The following is a 26,181-nucleotide window of genomic DNA, read 5'->3' on the forward strand; positions in this document are numbered from 1 at the left end:
TATCGTGGCCCATCTGCACACTCGATTATGTTATAATAATATTGCCTTTTTCCCTACATTGAATCAGGTATTTTCAGTAACTTCAACCGACCGAAGAGAATGTAGACTGAATTTTAATAATACATGATAATGTGGGCTTAATTTTAATAATATCTTCTTTAAAATTGTTATTTTAAGAGTCTTTCTCTACAAAAGCCTTTTTTACAGTTTTCAGCTACTATATCAATTGAAAATGTTTCTTATTACACAGGTACCAAGTGCTATTCTTCGTGGTCACATACGCGGTCCCAATGCTGGGCATGACGTTCTTCTACTCAGCAATGGGTAAAGTTTTATGGGGGTCCGGGTCCATCGGGGAACTGACGCAGCGACAGGTGGACTCGATACGATCGAAACGAAAGGTTAGTTAGGCCTTGGGCAGACCAAACGCGGGGCAGTAGCAGCGCAGTTTGAATAGCAGGAAGTAGTACAAGAAACTCTTTGAAGTGTGTCACACCAAATTTGAACGCGGGCCCGCGCTCCAACCGCGCCGCACTGCAACTGCCGAACGACAAACCAGGCAGCGCGGGAGCGGGACAGAAGCCCGCGCTGTTGTATTACTATGGCGGCCATATTAGCATGACACACCGGAGGCAGGGCGGTAGCAGCGCGTTGAAAGCGGTTTTTTTTCGAATATTGAAATTTTTGACAACCGCCCGCGTTGCAACTGCTTTGAAACTGCGCTGCTTTCAGTGTGCCTACTGCCGCGCTGCAACTGACCCGCACTGCTTCTGACCCGCGTTTGGTCTGTGGAAGCCTTTATTGTTTGGTACAGCTAGCGTCAAATAGTTTGTGATACCCAAAGTGGCCAAAAAGTTGACCTTATTCCAGTTGTAACAAAGACGTGTTGCGAACTTTTTGGCTACTTTGGGTGTCATGAATTATTTGACGCTGACTGTAGTACTATGTATACTTTAACGGGCAACATCAGAAGGGCGTTTGCTACGTCAGTTTTAAACAATAGGGATAACATCAGAGTAATGATCGTAAATTAAGAGGAGTTGCTGAAGCTTACGTTTTCTTAATTAAACTTATGCTTTATAAAGATAGAATGCACAAATTAATTACTACATAATATTTGAGAACGGTTAATTTTTTATTAAAGATGTTATATTTTGTGAATGTTTACGCACCTATCTCAGAAAGTAGAGTAGAATATTTGATTGAGAATGAAATCACCACTTTACGCAGATTACATTTAAATATTACCTACTTGCATTTAGTTGATCGAGCATACACTAAATATATTCACACTAGTGATGCTACATGCCTTTAGCAAGTGGGAAAGTGATACCACGAGTGTGTTACCGATCGGATATTGCATCTACCCCGGATATTGGCAGCAGCTCAATTCACCGTATAACTCGTTAGGTATGTGTGAATTTGGATAAACACAGGTGCTAGGAACATTCACTCAATGTTAATTAGTGAATTTACATAACAGTAACAATAGATTCTGTCTCCCAACCTTGATAACATAGTCTTCTTAACCATTTTTGTTCGTTGACATTTCACTCTTTATTGTGTTCGTTTATAGTTGTCCATACGCTAAAGTGATTATTAATTCAATCATTTTGACAATCATACCAAACTGGAGCGTATGTTCAAAGAGTGCGTCTCACCCTATTACTTTGAAGTTATAATATTGAGATTACTTCTTGTTATTATGTTATCAGACTCTGTGTATACCAAAGTCAAGAAAGTAGATTGTGTGGGTTGTAACAACCAAATTCAATCCTCGTGCAAAATATAATGAGCTACCATAGGCATTACGCATTACTACAGAAAGCTGAGTTGAGTACTTTTAACAAGTCATTAAATGTGAAGAACGGAAAATATTTTAATTAAACCAAGAGCGATAGAATGAAACGGGAAAAGGCAGTTATTATCGGAAAATGTACAGCTATTTATTTACAATTCGTTTGAAGACATGGACAAATTGGAAGCTGAAATGAAAGGCATGTGAAAGGAAATACGCAAAGTACCTGTGCAAAGTAAATCATACTGTTGTTTGAAGATATTACAAATCTATACCACAATATCAGTATTTGTGTAAAAGAGGTTTTCCGCAGTAACAAAGTCCCGCCAAGTCGCTCGAGTGAGACTCATTAAAGTCTTTTTCACCTAAGATGATCCGTATGACGTTTCGAGTTTGAAAGATTTAGAGATGTCACATAACTAAACCATAGCGATTTATCTATCGATTTTTTTCGAAGAGTTAGTAAAACCTACTTTTAGAGAAATATTTTGTATAGGTGTTATTTAACAAAAAACATGTTTTTTTTAATTACAAATATTATTGTAACAATTTTTTATAGATAATATTCAAATTTCATGGTTCGTGTTCAAAAAAACGATTCCTAAAAAGTACTGGTTCTGTTTCTTTAAATTAAAACCTATTAATTTGTTTTCAATGCGTTTATTAAAGTCAATAATTGAAAAATATAGTTTATTTTTGTGATGTTTTTAATAACTAAGTATTCACTGCAATCGATTAATGAACCGCGGAAATAATCGTGTTCCGGCTCATAATTCACCTACACACAGTTTGGTTGTGGTGCTTCATAAAGAGACAATTGCCGTCAAGTTTTTTGTAGGAGTTAGATGTGTCAGTTTGGTTTAATAAAATGAAATGTCAAAACTTCACTTACCTTTTGGTCGTCTACAAGACAACACTGTAAATCTAAATTGCATTATAATCAGAGTTCAAAAAGTCATCAAGAGTTTTATTTGGCTCCATTGTGTCAACGACAAGACATAAATTGGTGGCCCATGAGGGGAACAAAATCGCAGAACAAAATTGCAGAAGATACAAAACCGTTCAACAAATTCGAAATTCAAGACCAACGGAAGGACGAGCAAATTCCCAAAAATTCGAGCAGCTGAGGAAAGCGGAGCAGTAAGGCAGCCAAAGCATTACGCCGTCTCATCGTGCCATCGGATTAATGAGATAAGTGCCCAGTCCTTTACCAAATTCCTAAATCCAAGTCTATACCTAAAACATAACCTAAACTCATTCCCGTACTATTGGATCGTTTTCACTTGTTGCAATCAAATTATCCAAGTTTTACGATAATTGTAAGTGGATATTTGGAGTTATTTAGGTAAAATATTGCAAAATATCGTAATAATTCTAGAGGCAAGGTACATCCCACCTACCCACTTTCAAAAATTGTGTATAATTATCGTAGCAAAATCCATTAACTTTTATATAAGTCTATATTCATTCAATTATTTAACTCGGAATTATTATTTATTTGTGATAACCGAGTTTGGTGGCCCATTGAAATTAAAACGTTAAACTTTTACATAAAATTGAAACTCAAGTTGTTACACGTAGGTCATAGTTGTTTGCCGAATATTTCAGGCTCATCAAAATTATCAAGTGCAGGAGCACTGAGCGTGCCTAAGCTGTGCGCCGTGCTGCGCATTAGCGGCGTCGACGCCGGTTTCCCGAGTCTACGCGCAAACACCGAGGAGGAGCGTGAGCTAAATTAATTATTCCTTCTTGACTATTTGCTGATTTATATTCAGTCGCCTTTTGTAAATTTCTTGTTTGTGCTGTATTTATTTCTATAAATTACAATGGAATCTGAAAGATCGGGTAGGTCTAATTTTGAAAAGGCTGACGAGAAAAGAGTTAGAGAATTATGTATAAAGCGAAGTTCAGTAAAAGGTCAAATCACTAAATTCAAACATTTTTTGTCGAATATAAGTCAGCAAGAAGAATTGGCGAACCTTGAGTTGGCCGAGTTGACTTTGAAGCTCGGCAAGTTTGAGGCTTTGTCCATGAAGTTCGATGAGTTGCAAAGTCAGATTGAAGTTTTTAACCCTGAGAATTTAGACGGGGAGTTAAACGAGAGGGAAAATATTGAACATGATTTCGTGGCAAACATAGCATTAGCAAAAAATATAATAGAACGTCAAAATAAATTACAACAAAGACGCGAATCATTTTTTGACGCGGATGCTCACTGTTCTTTAGAAAGTAACGGTAATATTAATAGCAATACAATGGGATTTAAATTGCCGCAAATACAAATTTCTAAGTTCGATGGAACTTATTTCAGATGGCTTGAGTTTCATGATACGTTTGAGAGCTTGATACACAATAATTCCCACATTTCTCCTGTCCACAAGTTTCATTATCTTGTCTCATATCTGGAAGGAGAAGCTGCTCGAATAATATCTAACTTAGAGATATCAGCATCTAATTATAAAGAAGCGTGGCAATTGTTGTGTAATCGTTACAATAATAAAAGATTGTTAACCAATCATCATTTAAACTCATTGTTTAGTATTCAGCCTTTAAATCGCGAATCTGAAAAGTCACTTAGGTTCTTAGTTGATCACGTGACGAAAAACTTGCGTGCATTATCCAGCTTGGGACAGCCTACGGACAAGTGGGATATGTTACTAATATTTATGTTGTCATCCAAATTAGACAGTCACACACTCACTAAGTGGGAAGAATATCGCAACGTTTTAGACGATATACCTACTTTAAACCAATTTTATAAGTTTTTAACGGACCGTGCTGACGTGCTCGAATCTATACATAGGAGTAAATATGACAACAATAACTATAATTCAGCAAAAGGTGCGTCATCAGCGGCGGCACCCGCGCGTAATTATGCAGCGACGAGCAATCATAATAATTACAACAATAATAATAGCCGATCTACTAAGTCGTTCGCTGCACTGAATACGCAACGGTCAGGAACATTTTTGTGTATTATTTGTGGTGACAACCATAGAATTTATGATTGTGCTATGTTTAAATCAAAAGGCATAGATGAGCGATTGAATTATGTTAAAAAATATAAGCTTTGCGCCAATTGTTTGCGTCAAGGTCACCCGTTGAGCGAGTGCCGTATGGGGCCTTGCCGCGAATGCAACGAACGGCATAATAGTTTGTTACATAGGCCAAGAGCCATGGTGCATGATTCTAAATTAGACACTTCGTCTAATGAAACTATTGTTAATTTTTCAAAACTCAAACAAGAGCAAGTGCTTTTATCAACTGCCATAATTGAAATATCCAATCCAAATACACACAAAACAACTCGAGCTCGTGCATTATTGGATTGCGGAAGTCAATCGTCATTTATGACTAAATCATTAAAAAACAAATTAGGTCTAAATTCAAATCAAATAAATGACATAAACGTAATTGGCGTAGGTAATAATTCATGCTGTAAGATCGAAGAAACATGCACTGCTAACATAAGTTCATTAAATAAAAACGAATTTAATATTGATTTGCAATTTTTTATCTTAAATGAATTAACTAGCAAAATACCTTCAATTCAAATTGATATTAACTCACTAAAAATTCCAAAAAATATAACCTTGGCGGATCCCACTTTCTGTCAGCCCTCTAAGATAGATATTTTAATTGGTGCTGACATATTTTGGGACATAATAGGAAATGAACAGCTGTCATTAGGCCTCGGTTACCCTAAACTTCATAGTTCAAAATTCGGATGGCTAGTTTCTGGTCCATTCAACCCAAATTCAAATTTTATATCAAAAAATTCGATACAATGTAATTTTATGCAAAAGGAACAAAATAACTCTGATAACGAAATAGACAAAATGCTTCCAATTTTCTGGAATCTAGAAGAAATTCCAAATAGCAAAAATATATTATGCGAAAGTGATAATTTTTGTGAAAATCATTTCATGCAAAATACTGTAAGGTTAGATAGTGGTAGATTTCGAGTGAAATTACCCTTGAAGGAGTCACCTGACTGTTTAGGGGATAGTTTTAACTTGGCAAAAAGGCGATTTTTTAACCTAGAAAAAAGGTTTAGGCGAAATCCAGATATAAAATTGCAATATACAAAATTCATTGATGAATACGCAGAATTGAGACATTTATCTGAATGTCAGTCAAAACCTGATATTGCTTGTTTCTTGTGTCATCATCCCGTTCTAAAGGAAGACAGCGAGTCAACAAAATTACGCGTCGTGTTTGATGGCTCCGCGGCATCTTCTTCGGGTTATTCTTTAAACGACATTTTAACAGTGGGTCCAACTGTGCAGGATTCGTTGTTTGCTATATTGATTAGAGCTCGGCAACATAGATACATCTTGACAGGAGACATAGAAAAAATGTACCGTCAGGTAGAGGTCGATGAAGGTGATCGTAACCTTCAATTGATTTTGTGGAGGGATCAGGAATCCCAACCTTTAAAAATATTAAAACTAAACACACTCACGTATGGCACGGCCAGCGCGAGTTATTTAAGTACTAGGTGCATTAAACAATTAGGCGAAGAATGTGAGGATGAGATGATCAAAGACATCATCCAACACGATTTTTATGTCGATGACCTGATCTGTGGCAGTGATAGTAAAGATCAGCTGCGTTACATCTTAAACTCGGTCTCTAAAGTGCTTGTCTCTGGATGTTTTAATTTGAGAAAATTGAAAAGTAACTTACCCGATGTTTTTGAAAATTGTGACATGAATACAAATGATAATTTAACTTTTAGCGAATCAACAAGCACTTTAGGGATGGGGTGGAAGCCTTCTACAGATGTTTTTAATTTTCCGACTAAGCCTTTGGCAGAAAACAAAAATATTACAAAACGATCTATAATGTCTCAGTCTTTTAAAATTTTTGACCCACTCGGTTTGCTATCTCCGTTCATAATATTACCAAAAATATTAATTCAAAAGTTATGGCTTCAGAAGTTGGACTGGGATGAGCCCGTTCCATTATCTATTGCCAATGAGTGGTTTTCTTTTTCTAAACACATTCCATTATTACAAAACTTAGAAATACCTAGACATGTGTTATGTGTTGATCCAGTACATATAGAATTACATAGTTTTAGCGATGCTTCCCAGCACGCTTATGGGGCATGCATTTATCTAAAATCTGTCAATGCTCAGAACGAAGTTACCATTAGATTGTTGTGTGCTAAGTCCAAGGTTGCGCCGCTAAAGGCAACCACTATGCCACGACTAGAACTGTGCGCTGCACTCCTAGCCGCTAGACTATGTAAGGCAGTAAATGAGTCACTCCGTATTCAACCAAAGCGCATGATTCACTGGTGCGATTCGAGTATCGTGTTAGCGTGGATTCATAAAGGCTCAAGTAAATTAAAATCTTTCGCCGCTAACAGGGTTCTTGAGATAACCGAGACCACCGAGGCAGCTTCGTGGCGTTATGTGCCTACTTCGCTCAATCCGGCAGACTTGGTTTCGCGGGGGGTAGACGCAACTAAGTTGATAAACATGAATCTGTGGTGGTCAGGTCCCGATTTCATGGCTAAAGACGAGTCGGAGTGGCCTAAATTCACAAATAATAAAATACCGGAAATAGAATTACCGGAAGTAAAATGTCATAATGCAACAATTACTGAGTCATATATTAATTTTGAAAATTTTTCTAATTTATCGAAATTGCAACGCACATTTGCCTATGTTAGGAGGTTCATACATAATTTGAGGTATCCTAAAGATAAGCTCTTAGGTAATTTAACAATTGACGAACTTAATCATTCTTTTTATTTTTTGTGCTCGGCCGCTCAACGTCAATCATTCGCTACAGAGTACGAAATGCTCAGTAAAGACAAACAATTAAATGCAAAATCAAAAATACTCCCATTGTCTCCTTTTCTGGATAATAATTTGATAAGAGTAGGTGGCAGAATAAGCGCTTCGTGCTATGCTTACGAAAAGAAGCACCCTATATTATTGCATTCTTCACACCATTTAGCTAAATTATTTTTTGAACGGGAGCACATTAAGCATTTACACGCCGGGCCACAGTTATTATTGGCCACGGCTAGAGAGACTGTCTGGACGGTAAATGGAAGGCGGCTCGCTCGTAGTGTTGTTTTTAACTGTGTGCGTTGCAAGCGTTTAAATGGTAAAACTATGTGTCCAAAAATGGGAAACCTGCCCGCAGAGAGAATAACACCTAACTATCCTTTCTTGTCTGTAGGACTGGACTTCGCGGGACCGTTTATGATTTTAAATAGAAAGGGCAGAGGCAGTCGCTTAATAAAATGTTACATGTGTCTCTTTGTTTGCCTGCGATATAAATGTTTACATTTGGAAGTGGTCACTGATCTCACTAAAGACGCCTTCGTGATGACGATTCGTAGATTCATAGCTCGCCGAGGCAAGCCATCTGAAATTTTCTGTGACAATGGACGAAATTTTGTTGCTGCGGCCAAGGAAATTGGTAGTTTTTTATCTAAAAATACACAATCTTTGTCTGATTTTGCAACACAGGAAGGAATAAAATTTATGTTCACTCCTGCATACGCACCTCATTTTGGAGGCATTTGGGAAGCCGGCGTCAAGTCGGCTAAGTTTCACATTAAGAGAGTAATGGGCAATAGTCATTTAACATTGGAAGAAATAACTACATTATTCGCACAAGTGGAGGCTATACTCAATAGTCGTCCTTTATGTCCTCTCTCTTCCTCTCCTAATGACCTCCTTTCCTTGTCTCCAGGGCACTTTCTCATCGGGAGACCCTTGACGGCGCTGCCATCACCGAACCTAAAGGACGTGAAAGAAAGCAACCTGCGTCGCTACGCCAGGGTGGAAAAACTACATCAGCACTTCTGGAACCGCTGGCAAAAGGAATACATCAGCGAACTTCAAAATCGATCGAAATGGAGAACAGATAATGCAAGTCTGACGATTGGAGACATGGTACTCATCCAAGAGGATAACATACCCCCCTTGAGTTGGCGCTTAGGGCGGGTCACTAAATTATTCCCGGGAGCTTATGGAGTCGCTCGTGTCGCTGATGTCCACACGCTGCGAGGTTCTGTGCGACGGCCCTTGGTTCGACTCTGCCCGCTGCTGTCAGAAGAGAAGATTCAGGGTTGAAAGAGTACTTTCAACGGGGCGGGAAGATGTTCCGGCTCATAATTCACCTACACACAGTTTGGTTGTGGTGCTTCATAAAGAGACAATTGCCGTCAAGTTTTTTGTAGGAGTTAGATGTGTCAGTTTGGTTTAATAAAATGAAATGTCAAAACTTCACTTACCTTTTGGTCGTCTACAAGACAACACTGTAAATCTAAATTGCATTATAATCAGAGTTCAAAAAGTCATCAAGAGTTTTATTTGGCTCCATTGTGTCAACGACAAGACAATCGATTTTATTATACAAGAAATACCCCAGCACTAAATCTATTCCGTTTCACACATTGCGTACATTAAATAAAAAATATTTTTACATCGTATTTAATTAAAATATAATCAATAGACTCAGATTTTACTATAATATTTCAAGACAAGTAGTTATTTTTTTTATTATATTGCTAATAAAATACAAATATTTTTTCAAATATATTCTGCACTAGCTTTCCGCCCGCGGCTTCGCCCGCGTGGAATTTTGTCTGTCACAGAAAAACTTTATCGCGCGCGTCCCTGTTTCAAAAACCGGGATAAAAACTATCCTATGTTCTTTCCCGGGACTCAAACTATCTCTATGCCAAATTTCATCAAAATTGGTTGCGAGGTTTAAGCGGGAAAGCGTAACAGACAGACAGACAGACAGACAGACAGACAGACAGACAGAGTTACTTTCGCATTTATAATATTAGTTGGGATTGGGATATGTAGTATGCGTAATATGGATAACCTTGAAGTGTCATACGGATCATCTTACGTGAAAAAGACTATAAGTCGTTAGTAGATTTAAGACCCTTTTGTGCAAAGGAACATATTAACAACGTTTTGATTTTGTATCATTATACATGTAAAATCAATAGTGAAACTTTGTAATATGAATGAGCTTCACGCCAAGCGCTGTGAATTGAAAACCCGACACCACCTTTCATTAATTTCTGAATATGCTCAACTTTCCACAATATATGAGCTGAGGATATTAACTTTATCTACTGCTGTTAAAAATCCTGGCCGCTCCAAAAAGAAATTATTTTATAAAAAGTTTTCTATTACGGAAAGCGAGATAATGTCCTTTGTTCGAGTATGATTCTCAAGAATTTCTTTTCGATAAATAATGCAAATCAGACCCTAAGCCTTCTTTATTCATATTTTTAGCATGTTGATGTTATAAATCTAGACATAGGTACTCATACTCCTGAGTGGATCAGCTTTTAAATACGTAATAGGCCGATTTATCATGTATACCAATAAAATAAGGCTTTATAGAGCCTTGGCTTTATTTTATTACCATTCATTCTGCTAGTATCATATTGTTCGTAATCTATTTGCAAGACTTCTTTTTTAAAAATCTTATTTGATTTTATCCGTTTTTTGAGTTTAAACCCTTATGAGGAGGGTTACTATAAATGCTTTCAAAGTTTAGGTAAACATTATTTTTCATAATTTTTATTGTAAGTACAAGGTGTTGATGTGAAAATAAAGTGAAAACAAATATGTTTACTTTTGACTCTCAATCCTAATCTCATATGAATATTATGTAAATCAAAGCCATTATAATACAGCAAACAATATAATCGCATTTCGTATGTATACCGTTAAGCTTCTGACACACAGCTGGCGTGACTCTAGCGTGACGTGAGCAAACAAATTGTTTTTTTTTTTAATATTGTGTTTTACGGCTTTGGATTTGGAATTATCCTTCATAATCCCATTTTATCACAATGTGCTGTCTTTATTTTTACTGCATGCTTATGGACCCACGACCTCATAAAGGTAGCGGGAAGGCGCTGGATGCAGGCTGTTTGCTTTTGCCGAAGTCATCAAACAATTAAAACAATCCAAATTAGAAAAGACATCATGCCGCCTACACGCCAGCTGTCTGCCATTGGCTTTACTTTATTGGCTTATTTATTTATGCTTATATTATTATTGCATCTATTTCCAACACAATGTTTTTCCGACACAACTTTAATTTGACTTATTTTATTAATTTATTGTTGTGACATTATTGAAATGAATTTGAAATTATGTGAACTAGATTGAATTAAAAAGAGTGACATGTATAAGATAATATTTTTAATTGTTTTTTTTTTAATTTGCAAGTATAATTGTTATTGACATGGTTATTTTTGACATTAGTATAGATTCTGATTAATTGTAATTTTGCATGCTTATATATTATGCTTATTATTGTACCTATTTCCAACACAATGTATATTGTTTTTAAATGGAATAAACTTATGACTATGACTATGACTTACTCATGTGTAAAGTTTATCAACTCTAAAGTAACCATGTTCTTTGTCAACAGGTGGTCAAGATGTTCATCCTAGTGATAGTGATATTCGGAATCTGCTGGCTGCCGTATCACAGCTACTTCATCTACACGCATTTCAACCCCTCAATACTGTACATGAAGTACGTCCAACACGTGTACCTTGGCTTCTATTGGCTGGCGATGGCCAATGCCATGGTCAACCCCATCATCTACTACTGGATGAATGCCAAGTAAGTATTTTTAATTCACTTCTATGTCAGTTTGTTTGCTAACAGAATGTTGCAGATCCAGCAGAAAAATTTGGTGTGCGGTTTGGCAAGCGATTCTCTTACTTCGTTAATGAAAATGTTCTATTTAACTTTCGCGAGTCTAGATTGTGCCTACCCGTGATAAGTCACGTCTAGACTCGCTAGAATATGAAAAGTTTCCTTTTTTTTGTCGCGTAGGAAATTCTTTGCGCACCGTTACCACTGCCGGGGGACAGGGTGGTGTGTGGGACTCCCGGCGCCCTAAAAAGGGCGCTGATCCGTCCTGAAAAGGACGGGGTATACCCACTAAAACTTCCGCGGCGTTCCGTCATCGCCCGAGTGGGGGTGTCGCGAGTATCCAGCCATAGCCTTAGACTTCAGCGATGAAAGGTTACCTGTTCTAACTTCAGCAACTCCAATAAAAAATAAAGGCTCTGTAATCGTTTGAAAATATATCTCTGCAGATCCATTATTATTGATTCTAGTCTGCAAGAACAGTAACGAGATTTATTTTAGGAAAAAAGCATGATCGAGATTTCAATTTTCTTGCGATCGGAGTAGGATATTGACTGTTAGATTGAATTCAAACAGATTTGTTTTTCGAAGAGTCATTTGAAAGTTAAAGTGAGAGACTTTATTTCATCAACTAAGTTTATCCTATAAGAAAATTTTGACTTGCCGATTTATGACTTAATTGATTTTATTTTGATCTTTGTTTTTATTACACTGTTTACGGTTACGTACTTATTACTTACAAAGTTTTTATTATTACGGGACTTTTTATTATTACGGGACTATTTCTACCTCTTACTCCCACCGCTGCAGCTCCTGTGTAGCCAGGATCTACTTACATCTTGACCGGCAATAGGAACCCAATCAGTGAAGGTCAAGATTGTCCCGGGGGAAAGTTAAACTGTCATTGGACCCGCAGAATTCTTTAACCCTTAACTTCGAACTCCTCCTGTTCATCTGATTAAAGTTTTTATTATTGAGTAACTGAACTTGAAAATATTTGATTGTGTTTATACGAGTTGTTTCCATCTGATAACTTTGAAATTGCGAAGGCAGTCATCAGCCGATCGATCTATTTCCAGTATCAGTTTTCGGATTAATCTTAACGCGAAATCTTTCAGGAAGTCACGAGGTTATTTCGTCTTAGTGAAGATGTTATTCCAAAATACAAAGAGATAAAAATCTAGGTACTTCTGTATAAAATTTTCGTCAACCATATTTTAGATGAAACACAGTGTTAATAAACTTTTATTAAAATAATTAATATGGCCGCGCGCACTCAAAACCCTAAAAGCACTCGACTTTATTTTAAAAACAAAGGAAATCTCAATTTTCATAAACGCTTACACGATTTTCGTGTACGTAAATGATGTTAAAACAATATTCCCCAACGATTCGAGCACGTTCGGATCATATAAGAAGGCTGACTGACTTGTCTCTCTTTCATAAATCTACTGACAGGATGTGTATTGGACGGTTCAACAGAGCGATAACGCGAATCGAGAGAAATGTCGGCTTCAAAACTATACAGTGGGTCTAGACAAAGTGCAAATTATAATCGCAAACCAGTCGCAAAGTGGTCGAAAAGCCCCTTTTTTGTATGGAGTTTTGACGGATTCGATTTTCGATTCGATCAAAAAGTGCGTTTTGTCTAGGAGGGCAGTTCTATTCATACAGGTGTAAGGGACAGGTTAACAAAGAGGTTGGTAATTGGTAATAGAGATCCGGTCATGCTTCTAAGAAATTCCGGCGGTTAACTAGTCCTACCTATACCTTTTTAGCCAGAAAATAATAGTTTCCAAAAAAGACTAACCAACCATATGGAGATATTAAAAGTTAGGAAAAATTATTATAGTATTTTGTTAAAGTTCTAGCTTAACTGTCGCTAATAGTCTATAATTTACAAGTTTGACAAGCGACAAGGGACGAATAAGAACTGTTCTACGAATTGCTAAAATTATAACCATCGAGAGATAAGTTTACAAGTTGTTTAGTCGTGTTATTCTGTAAATAGAGCTCAGATGGCTTAAGGCAATTAATTTTATATTGTTGTCTTACTCAATGATTAACTTAGGGGATAAATTGGATCTTAATTTATTGTGAATAGTGTCTGGCTGGAAAATAAAATGTCTTAAAAAGCACTGAAGTAATGAAAGTGGAATTGACGTCAGTTACAAACCCATGACCTTTTAAGTTAAATTGAATAGGCATCTCCTAAGCAAGCTCGCTCATCGATCAAACAAACTTCGTATCTTCGGTTGAGATTGTGATCAAAAGTCAGATTCAATAGATAAAAAGAGTTTGATCTATCAATGCTTTCGTTGAGATTGATTTGAGTTTACACTCTAACGATCGGGGTAAAGAGTCTGCTCTATAATTTATATAAAAAAATCTATACGAGCCGAAAGGGACGATTCTGGTGTTTAAACAGAAACGTTCTGAACGTCGATAACATTAAGAAATAGTTTTCCCTTAAAAAGTACATTGTAAAATTACCCCTTTTCGGGTCAAACAATAGGTCTTTATTTACACCGTGTATAAATAATGAAATTCTTATTGTGGTGTTGACTTCGAGTGTTTAAGTAATCCTCGTAACCCACCGAGTCCCGACGTAAATAAATTAAAGGGTTTCGTTCAGGTTCACGTACCTACAGCTTAAAACGGTTTATTGACAATTTGAAACCGAATAGTTTTGTATGAGTGACCTAGTTCTTTCTGCCGTTTGTAGTTTAATTTACGCAGGCGGAGATTAGGACAGATGTAGAGATTTTATTTTCAGAAAAAGTACTTACTTTTACAGGTTGGGTTTCATTAGAAGTCATATAGGAGTGGCAGTGGTGGGAAAAAGATGTAAAAGAAGTTAGTTCCGTTTCATCCGCGAAAATGTACTTTCTTCTTTATAGTGAAAGTTTTAGAAAATGGACGTTTAAACTACAAACCCGATATGTACCTAGGTGAAATTTTATACAGGTAGTTTTAGACCCAAGAAATAACAGGCTAGTTTTTAGAAGCAGGACCCACGCGCAATTAAGGCTTTCTATGATATATCGGTTTTCTTAAGCCTAAGGAAACTTAACCTCATATTTGTTACAGGTTCCGAGCGTACTTCCGTACGGCTATCCTGTGCCGGTGGCGAGAAGCGTTCCGGCGGCGCAAGCGGCCGCTGCCCGAGTCGCCGCCGGACTGTGTCTCGCAGTCCGGCAGCCGATCCCGATCAGGTTTTTACTCGTTAACGTAATTATGAAGTGATATCTTTGGTATCGTTATCAGTGCACGCGTCATGATGTTGTCACTGTTTTTGAGCTAGGTTTAGGCCTCGTTCAGATACGCGTTTCCATTAGATTCAAGTGTACAAGAACTGCCCAGCAACCGCGCGATTATCACAATGTCTGAACCAGGCCTTAAAGCTTTAACATACCAGCGTTTTGTCCAGCGATTTCCGGCGAGTTATCTTAGACCGGCGAGTATTATAGAAACAACGGTAGACAGAATTCTAAATTGTTTCGTTATACGGCGTATAAGCCGCTTGCATTCTGTAAAATCACCGGACTAATCGCTAGTATGAAAAGGCTTTTACGTCCGGTGTCTGTACTAGCTGATAAAGACAATTGTTTTGGGCCTTTCACAGTATTGTACAAAGGTACAGTCACTACACACCAGATACAACAAAAGCTATTATATGTATTTTATTTTAATATCAGCCAGTAAATGTTATTTGTTTTAAACTTGAGTGAATAAAGGCTAACCTTTATATCTATGTAAAAAGGCCCGTTGTTATTTAATCGACTCTTTGAGCTAGCTCGGATACCGGGGTCTGGAATAGTAATAACATTTGCAAAAAATAACTGAAATACAAAGGGTTATAACGAAGTTTTTGAAGGACAACTTCTGCAAATATTGTTACTAATTCTATTGGTAACGTACTTAAATAATACTCAAAATTGTTCTTTCGCGATTTATTAAATAACATTAAATATTATGTTATAATGATAAAGTTAAAAATAATACTGAACTAAAGAACTGAAGTAGAGGTAGGCTTGTCAAATTTGCAGCAAAATGGACGACTGGTTCAAAAAGTTCTTGAGTAAAGACAGTCTTGGCAGGTGTGACATGGTACGACGAGTTTGCTGACTTGGAAAATAAAAGTACCGAGATTTTTATATTGGAGTTATTGGATTGCGTGGCATGAATTGTTGGAAGCCTATATCCTTCTAAAAGTTTATGTGAACGGCTTCTTGCATAAAATATTAGAATGAACCTCATTCCAATAAACATTAAGACCATGTTTCGTGATTAATAGTGACGTTCGTTGTATCTATTTCGAAATCAATAATTGATGGTCGCAATAACATGCGATAACATAGCTATAAATTTACAGAAGCTTAACATTTAACGTTCAATAACATGTGGGAATCATTTACCAAGGAACTTTGAGTAATATTTTAGTATGCAGATATAAACCTAGCTCTACAACTCATGCGCGTCTTATTAGTCCAGTCAATGAATGCTTTAACAACGGTGTAGAGAGAAATCCCTGGAACACAATTTCTGACCTCGGGACTTTATTTAGACTAGTTAGGAGGTGAACATAGTAAAAGTCCCCGCCCTTAGCCCTTAAGCCGGCGGGGAGAGGGTGGTTTAAAGGTACCACTTTTCGGTTTTTCGCTTAATCCTCGGAAACTATACGTCCTAGTGACATGGCTACTATGAACCAAAAAAAGCTTATTCAATTTCCTACAGGTGAGACAGTCAAGTTTTTCTATATCTTGTATAGTTTTCGCGGTATCTGCTCTAGAAGGTCTGTAATATTGGAAATTTTAATTTTGTCTTACATGTTCCCATCAGGAGAAAATCGACTAAATCAACATTAAGCAAACATTATAGACATGCGGGAGCATGTTAAGCCTAGTTCCAGGGAGGGGACTGCATCGTGCGTATATTTAGACGAACTAATTGGTGCCACTTTTGACTCCTCATCACTCAAAAAGCACTGTGCATTAACACTTCAAATTAGGCTCATGTGTTGAGACTTGCAAGATAAACATCAGCTTTAAATTTCATAAATATACCTCAAATGGTTATTTAGGTATTGACGTTCAAAAATCGACATTTAGGACACTAAAATCTATCTATCACCTGTGAAATGTTAAAATTTACTGGTTTTTTAATTGTTCCTTTGTATTTACACAATTACCTATCTGGATGCCAAATTTGAACTTTCAAGGTCATCTGGAAGTGGTTAGAATAGGGTCTTATAGGTCAGCCATGTAGATTTTTAGACGACAATATCTAAAGAACCGTTTGAGGTATATTTATGAAATTTGAAGCTGATGTTTATCTTGCAAGTCTCAACCTATGAGCCAAATTTGAAGTGTTAATGCACAGTACTTTTTGAGTGATGAGGAGTCAAAAGTGGCTTCAATTGGTTAGTCTAAATATACGCACGGTGCAGTCCCCTCCCTGGAACTAGGCTTAACATACTTCCGCTTGTCTAGAATATTAGCTCAATGTTGATTTAGTCGATTTTCTCCTGATGGAAACATGTAAGACAAAAATAAAATTTCCAATATTACAGACCTTCTAGAGCAGTTGCCGCGAAAACTATACAAGATATAGAAAAACTTGACTATCTCACCTGTAGCAAATTGAATAAGCTTTTTTTGGTTCATAGTAGTCATGTCACTAGGACGCATAGTTTCCGAGGATTAAGCGAAAAACCGAAAAGTGGTACCTTTAAACCCCCCTCTCCCCGCCGGCTTAAGGGCTAAGGGCGGGGACTTTTGCTATGTTCACCTCCTAACTAGTCTAAATAAAGTCCCGAAGTCAAAAATTGTGTTCCACGGATTTCCATCTATAATGCTTTATTGACTGGACTATATAGGTTAAATGGTTTTTATTATCACACACAATGACATTTGAGATCGATTCCAAAATGCCTACTATATTTTCTGTAATGATGAATTGAAATTTGTAATACGTTAAAAACGGCAAAACCCAATCACTAAGGCTGAGTTGCACCACCTAACTTTGATAGTAACGGTAACGATAGCCGGTGTTTTTTGTATGGAGTTTGACAGATTTTTGACGTTTGTCAAAGTTAAAGTAAGATGGTGCAACCCAGTCTAAATGTTGGCGATATTTAAAGTTTGACCTCGGTATTTTTCTTTCAAGAACGAAAACACTTTAACGATCCACATGAGAAATAGTAAAAGGACATTGTCAGAAACCGCCTAAAAAACCGCCCAAAAACATTAACCCATCATAATTATTTTCTATTTTTTTTAATACATTAAGCACCCTTTCATTCTAATGGACACTTAAGCATTGAAAAATTAAATAAATAAGTCTTTTAACGTTTATTCTATAATACTATTACAACTTCCGGACGTTTTGGTGCGTGGCATGGTCTAAAACCTATCAAGTTCCATAATTTTTGCCGATAAAATCTGTACGAGGCATTACCGTACTTTATTGCTGGGAGTCCATGTATAGTGATGTTCCTGCGGCCATCATAGACAATAAAATATCGATTTTGAAAATAAAATAAATCGATTAAACTGCTTTGAAGACTAGATTTGCGTTAAAAGCTAAAAAGATATTGACAGTTTGACACTATTACAAGAAGATATCTAAAGTGTCCAACTGGTCGAAGGTCGTAAATAAAATAAAAATAATTAGGACCATAAACTGATATTCATGGTATCATAACTGTAAAAGTGTCAGAATCCGATGTTGAATCCAATGCCAGTTGAAGTGTGAGAAACATATATATTTTTTTTTTTATGTGACAGGAGGCAAATGAGCAGACGGATCACCTGATATCAACCTAGTATAGTTGCCAGTCTCTCATAATCTATGCCAATGAGGGTTTTCGCGATTGAAAAATCCGCCAGATGGCAATACGTAGACGTGAGGTCCAAATGCTGCATGATTGGTTATTTTTGACATGACATTGACAGATATCCACCAATCATGCAGCATTTGGACCTCGCGTCTACGTATTGCCATCTCGCGGATTTTTCAATCGCGAAAACCCTCATTCATAGCACATGTATAATAATAGAGCAAATGAACTTTTATAGATTGTGAAAGAGAAGATAAAGATTTTATTATTTTATTAAAATCTTGCCACGAGGTAGTTTTTCAGTAGAAACCAGGATTGGATAATCGCTACAGGCAAGTATCAGAACATTTTATAAATATTTTTAATCGATTATATCCATGTGAATCGTTTTAATAAATTGTCATTTTACTTTTTCAATTAAAACTTTTTCAATCCCTAGTCTTGTCAAACTGTCATAATGTCAACAAATTATAAATGTCACGTCAGTTGATTCAATTTCAGTCTTCTGTGCGTTTATTGTATTTTTATTTCAATGAAATAGTGCTAAAGGGTTAGTACTAAAACTGAAAGCCATTTTTCAGAAAGAAAACCAATGTGGTGCCCTTATTATTCATGCTGTTTGAAAGTTACAAGTCAGTGATACAGAGTTGCCGACATTATAACTCCGTAGTGATACCATACCAAAGAAGAAGTTTTCCTAAACACTTGTGTTGTTTTATATGTGATCGAATAAAAAGGATTAATTCTACTGCTCAAATGGAATAACTTATCCCAAGAGACCGAATATAAAAAAAACCTTTCCATAGAAATTATCACCATCACGAGGATGTGAATTTTTTTGAGAATTTGATATTGGTCCTGTAAGAAAAGTAGTTGTATTTCAGTAGTAGAATCAACCCTTCTTGTTTCATCAGCAAGAGTAACTATAAAAACGCCCTGTAGGTAGGTATTATTAAGCTGAAGAGATTGTTTAGTGTCAAAGACTGTCACACAGTGTAACTTAAATTGGCATATTATGATAATGAACATAAAAACTTAAATAAATATTTATGTTAATATTTTTTCTATTTATTTATTTTCCCAAAGCTTCACAGTGACAGCTGAAACAGCAATACTGTTAACAAAACAGTAAAACTAAACTTGGAACAAACTGTTACAAATATGAGGGGTTTAATATTTTACAAATTAAAATAAAACCGCATGTTGCTTTACTTTCTCGTATAGGTAATAAATGTAATTAATGGCTAGATTATTAATGTTACTTTGTTACCCTCAATAGTGAGGAAATCTTATAAAATGGTAACCCTGATTTTTATTCTCTTTCTTCGCATAGGCTTCTGTGATTTGGCCAAGGGCCACACACATTGCGATAACATTATGCGACATTGATTTGACAGCAGCGGAGTGAAGTCTTGCGACTATGCAAAATGATACCCTGTAATCGTAGCGCATACAGACATAGACGGGGCGGGGCACATAGCTCGTAGAGCTGATGGCCGCTGGGGCAGGAAAGTTCTTGAGTGGCGACCACGAGCCGAAAGACGTAGCGTGGGCAGGCCTCCCACTAGGTGGACCGACGATCTGGTGAAGGTCGCGGGAGGTGCCTGTATGCGAGCGGTGCAGGATCGGTCTTCGTGGAAATCCTTGGGGGAGGCCTTTGTCCAGCAGTGGACGTCTTTTCGGCTGAAACGAACGAACGAACGATACGTATTACCACTATTTACCAGACATTACTATTTATTGCATACTCGCCGGATTACACGTAGGAGCACGCGCGTAACAGCTTCGGCCTTGCATTATTATAAGATCTTGTTCCGCCCTTTTACGAACTTCCTCCGTGAGGATATCCCCGCCGAATTCTATGATGAACCTATCAAAAGTCATATTCTGCAATGTCAACCCACCACAAGGTGGACCGACGACCTGATAAAGGTAGCGGGAAGGCGCTGGATGCAGGCCGCTACCAACCGTGCGATGTGGAAGTCATTGGGGGAGGCCTATGTTCAGTAGTGGACGTCCTGTGGCTGAAATGATGATGATGATGAAGAAATGAATGAAAATGACAAATCTTCGAACGTGTATAATACCGTGCCAAAGTAATCATATAATTTTGGCACCTTAATAACTATTGCCGTTTTTGTTGTAAAGATCATGCAGCGCTACTTGCGGATATTATTGGAAAGAAAACTATGTGGGCTCTAGATCTGAAGCCGCTTTAACGAACACGAAGTGCTCATACAATGCGGCGTATTTTCTTCCAGTCTTTAGTCAGGACTTTAGTCGAATTAAAACCCCGGTTGAACGTGATATAGCCGCACTAGAATACGATGCTTTTTTGCATAATCGCAAGACTACGTTCCGGTGTCGACCGAATGTTATCATGATGTATGTGGCCCAGGGGTTACCGTAGCCGCTAAGGTTTGAAACTTCTTGCTTAAAATATTGTAGTCTTTGGCATAGACTACGATGGTAGTCATGGAGATAGGAGTTTGTTATCTCGTGTCAGATGTAAATGGTGAAAAGAAAACTCATGATTCGTGGTATTTTTATGTAATATGTAGGTATTTTATAAAAGTGGAACCCCGAGTGATCTCCAAAACCCATTCTATTATTATATACGATTCGGCTTCGATATCTATAATACAATAGGAGTTTATTTCATGTGTCAGATGACAAGGGTGGAAACAACCTACGATTCATGTTGTTTATTTACGTGCAATATGTGGGCATATTGTAAAAGTGGAATGCCGAGTTGTATTTCTAAAACTTGTTCTATTATTTTATACTATTTGGCTGCGACTCGGCGTGACGACAATACAAAACATTTTTCGCGAATCGGTGTTCATACATTCACACAATACATTAGACGCCATGTTGTCATAAACGACATATTATAAAATCGCTGTGATTTAATATTCTTAATCATTAATTTTATGGCAAGTGTCCATCAGGAATCGTTGTTCTTACACACAGAATCGTATTATTTCGCTTTCGGGTAGTAATATGTCAAAATTGTTGGTTCTTTAGGCGAACAATGTATGGAGAACGAACATTGTCCTTTCGGAATCGAACATCAACATCATTTTCCTGACAGAAAAATAAAATCATAATATTCGTTTTTCCCTGCAATCTTAAAAGTCATAATAACAAAATTATGTATCTACCATTACTTTTTGTATACCCACTGAAAATATTTTGTAACTGGTATTCGTTTGCCTTTTTTTAAATTTATTATTCTGTACTTAACCTGATCCCATTTACATAATCCATACTACTACTATTTTAGATATAAAAAAACTCTTATAAGGCACAAAAACAGTAACGGATCAATATCAATCACATTTATAGTTTGTGGAATAAGCTACTTTTTATCATGAAAACACACGATCGTAGCGGGCGGATAGTTGTAAAACAAATATACAGAGTATTTCTTTTTTTGTATCAAAGCGATCCGAATTATTAGACTCATGAGTAATTCTTTTAACAAACTTAAATGAACTCACCAAAATGTACCTACATAAGACTTTAGTTAAGAGGTATCATTATTAATAGGAACCATTTGTTGATAGATGACTGACTTATAAATAAAATAACGAAAAACGTAGGTATCCATGTTTCCTAAGCTAATTTAAACATGATTACTGATGGGGTCACAAAAAAGGCTCTGTAATATTTACAGGCATGTTTGCCCATAAACGCGGGTCGCCGGGATGAAAGAGTGAAGGGAAAATGCGAGCAGATATAAAATACAAGACCCTAAACTCCTTAACATAAAACATACTACAAAATATCTTCCGGCTTATATGATCGGAGGCTGTAACGTATCCCTAAATCATGATGACTCATCAGAAACTCGGGGTTTGCTTAATAAGTTTATCTGAAAAGGGTTCCCTGTAGCACGCTTTATAAAATCCCCAAGAAATGCATCATTCTGAAGTGATAAGTCATACCAGATTTAAGTATAAATTTTATAGCAAATAAAGGTTCGGAATCCTCACTACAGCTCTCCCTGTTTTCGTTTTTCTTAAAAATCAAAACCAACACTATTACTGTATATTTTTTTAATAGGATTTTGTTGTATTAAAAACGAAAGGAGTCGTAACTCCAGAAAAACAGCCATCTGACACACTCTCTGGCACACCTTTAAGAGGAACATTTTATTTTTGTTTCGAATTGTTTTTAGGTCCATGATCCGAACAGACAATGTTAAATCCAAAAGAAATGATTCAATGTTTACCTTAAAACCTCGCACCGTACACAAGTTGGATTGTGTTTACATTTTTAATAAACAGAACGGGCAATAAAAACAGGCATGTAACAACACGATTGCTGAATCGTAGTATTCCAAACAATACTATTGTTCGTAAGCGCCAAACAAAAAATATCGTTTCTATATCCTTGCAAATAAATGGGAAAGCTTAGGTCTCGATAAATCCGGACCTGAAAAAGCTTTCGATGGCTAGTCAGCAAAACTTTTATGTATTGTTTTTCGTGGAAAACGAGTTTCGGCGTGCTTTGGTGGAAATACAATAAATGCACACATGTTTTTGTTAAACATTTATTTTATATGTAGGTAGGTACTAACTTTTGCTTACAGTTCCATCTCGGGAACTTTTGTTCGTGAAAGAAAAGCTTTCGTTCTGAGAAATGCCCTAAAATAATTATAAAAATGTCACTGGTTTAAAGCTGAGTAATATTGTAAACTTTTATTTAAATTTTTAAACACAGAGATTTATTTGGTTTTCACATTTTTGTGCTTTATACCCTTTAGTTAGACCTTGAACTGAAACTGTAAGGTCTGAAATCTTGCAGTCTTGTTGTACACATAAACAAACTGAAGTGGACACAAAGAAAATAATTACTTCATATTCTGGTTTGAAAAATATTTTACTTTTATAAGTCCGTAGATATAAGCTGAACTGTGCCAGTTTTTTTAACAATCAAAAGCATCACAAAGACGTCTGCACTCCTACAGTCAACATGCCAACGCCTATTCATTCACGCCTGCTGCTCTTTCACAATTTTTGAATGGACGCCAATGAAAAGAAACGTACCGTTCTACTGCAATATCATATAGTAGCTAGAGTAGATCTTTAACAGGCATATTATCGAAAAATAAAGACATTATATCGATAAACATATCCATAGTTCTTTGTCTGGTAGTGAAATTAACAAAATCTATCTATCAAAGCTTTTACCTGAACCAAAAAAAAATATTATGAGTAAAAATATTTTTGGAGAAAAAATAAGGCATTGTCTAAAAATGCTAAATAGAATGGTAATTTCAAAACGGTGTCATTTTTCAATCAGAGATTATCGCTAAATATAAGAAATAATTTAGAGAAAAAATACACAGTTAGGCTGAGTTGCACCACCAAACTTTAACCGTAGCTATAACGATAACCGGTGTATTTTGTATGGAGTTTGACCGATTTTTGACGTTTGTTAAAGTCAAAGTAAAATGGTGCAACCCAGCCTATATGTAACAGATTAAGGCTTGGTATTTCTGCTAAAGTAGGTATTTCGCGCTGTCAAAATCTGCGCGCGCAATACTTCGCCGAAGACAGCGCGCCAAAGAGCTCTCGCGGCTACACAGTATAGAAATACGCAGTTGGTTAGGTTAGGTTGACTTCCTTCCGTTCAAGCGTCACACTCACAGCACTTTCTAATACAAATCATATCCAAGTGATACAAATTAAAACAACTTTCAAAATTTTTGGGAATATATCGACGGCAGAAAGCGGAAATGTCGTATCTCAAAAATTGGCTAAAATGACTTTTAATTGTATTGTATTAAGAAAAAAAAGCCGCGTCGAATGGTGTATGTATCGTCTTTCTACGATGAAAAAAAATTTAGATACGTCATAGAATTTTTTCCAGTTTTTTTACAATTTACTTGACCAATTGCTGTAACTGGTCAAAAAAACGCAACTTTCGAAAATAAAATAGATACGACCACACTACTAGTATGTTAAACAGTTACAGCACTCTTTTTCTGAGTCGAACATTGATTTTTAAGGAGATACAGCATTTCAGCCGCCCTAAAATCTTACGATGTCGAACATACAGCAAATGCGCCGAACTGACGTGAGTACTTATAAAATAGTTACTGCATTTCAAACGTATCATCTAATAGCGAAAATCTTACTAACATCATTAGAATAGAGTCTTGTTTTGTGTACAGCAAGTAATACGTCACTCTAGCAAAACAAACCCCCTCCACCCGCTGCGTCATACGCCATTCTGATCGCGCGGCAGTTGTGCGTTAGCGCCGATAGTGAGAACGCAGAATTGTAAATTCTTAAAATAAATATTATTTTACATTTTTATTTGTTGTTTCGTTTCAGCCGAAAGACGTCCACTGCTGGACAAAGGCCTCCCCCAAGGATTTCCACAAATACCGGTCCTGCGCCGCTCGCATCCAGGCCACGCATTTTGTCTTGTCCATGTTCATTTTAAGACCCACTTGTTGAGAGGCTCTACTGAGGCCATCGAGCATTGTGTTTAGGTCCTCCACGGTCTCAGCTATGACTACGATATCGTCCGCGAAACGAAGGTGGGTGATATACTCGCCGTTGATATTTATGCCGAATCCGCTCCAGTCCAGAAGCTTGAAAACATCTTCCAGGGCGGTGGTGAACAGTTTCGGAGATATGACATCTCCCTGTCTCACTCCTCGCTGCAACTGGATAAGTTTCGAGTTCTGATCCTGGAGGCGGACCGACATTGTAGCGTTTTCGTACAAGCCCTTCAGCACTTCGATGTATCTATAGTCAATTTGGCACCGTTGGAGAGACTGTAGCACTGCCCAGGTCAGTCGAAGGCTTTTTCATAGTCCACAAACGCCTAAGTGGCTGATTATAATCTGCCGTAGCGTATGTATGTGGTATATGGTACTAAAGCCTTTTCGGAAACCGGCTTGTTCGGGAGGCTGGAAGTCGTCGAGCCTGCGTGCGAGACGATTCGTGATGACTCTCGAAAACAGCTTGTAGACATGGCTCAGAAGTGAGATAGGTCTATACATTTTTCAACAAGGTTTTGTCGCCTTTTTTGAAGAAAAGTTTCACCACACTTCTGTGCCATGCCGTAGGCGTTTTTCCCTCAAGTATGACGGAATCGAACAGCCTCTGAAGAGCCTTTAGTACCGGCGTTCCGCCTGCTTTCAGAAGCTCAGCCGTGATTACATCATCACCCGGTGCCTTGTTGTTTTTCAGCAGTTTGAGAGCCATTCTAATCTCGTACAGACTGACGTCCGGGATATCTTCGGTGTAGTGTAGGGTGAATCTAGCTTTTGGGTCTTCAGCTAGATTTGGGAAGTACACTCGTGTATAATTGTCCGTAGAACTTCTCAACTTCTTCCAATAACTCAGGCCCCGACGAGATGTCTCTGCCATCCTCGGTCTTCAGCTTGGTCAGTTGACTTTGGTCAACAGACAGATCCCTTGCGAACACTTTAGAGCCTTTGTTACGCTCAATCGCCTCTTTAATACGATCTGTATTAAATTGGCGTAGGTCGGGAGTCAAAGACTTGGAGATCTTTCTGTTAAGACGCCGATACTGAGCAGCATCTTCAGAGGACTGCAGAACCAAGTTTCGTCTCTCTTCTATAAGTTTATTGGTGAGGTCAGAGATCTTTTTGGTTTCTTTTGAACGACGGGTTTTAAAGAACTTAGACCCAGTCGTTTGGACAATTTCCACGAACCTGTCATTGTATTCGTCCACAATTTCGCAGTCTCCCAAGAGTCCCAGGCATTCGAAACGATTTTGCAACTCGAGCTGAAAGCTTTCGGGGTTTTGGAGTTGGATGGGCGCTGGGCGGAGCGTAGACATCATCAGTCGACGCCTCTCGAGCTTCACAACGGTAAAATGGG

At 37.3% G+C, this 26,181-nt stretch overlaps 1 protein-coding gene across 1 annotated transcript in view; it reads left to right on the plus strand.

Moving 5' to 3' along the window:
• Positions 1-26,181, plus strand: part of LOC135073999 (tachykinin-like peptides receptor 86C) — a 76,502-nt gene that overhangs the window by 40,308 nt on the left and 10,013 nt on the right. The window contains exons 6-8 of the mRNA XM_063968288.1: positions 251-401; positions 11,240-11,436; positions 14,560-14,700. Coding sequence (XP_063824358.1) covers positions 251-401; positions 11,240-11,436; positions 14,560-14,700 — 489 coding nt within the window. The remainder of the gene's footprint in view (positions 1-250; positions 402-11,239; positions 11,437-14,559; positions 14,701-26,181) is intronic.

This window comes from Ostrinia nubilalis, chromosome 8 (assembly GCF_963855985.1).
Source record: "Ostrinia nubilalis chromosome 8, ilOstNubi1.1, whole genome shotgun sequence".
In the NCBI taxonomy this organism is placed as follows: domain Eukaryota; kingdom Metazoa; phylum Arthropoda; class Insecta; order Lepidoptera; family Crambidae; genus Ostrinia; species Ostrinia nubilalis.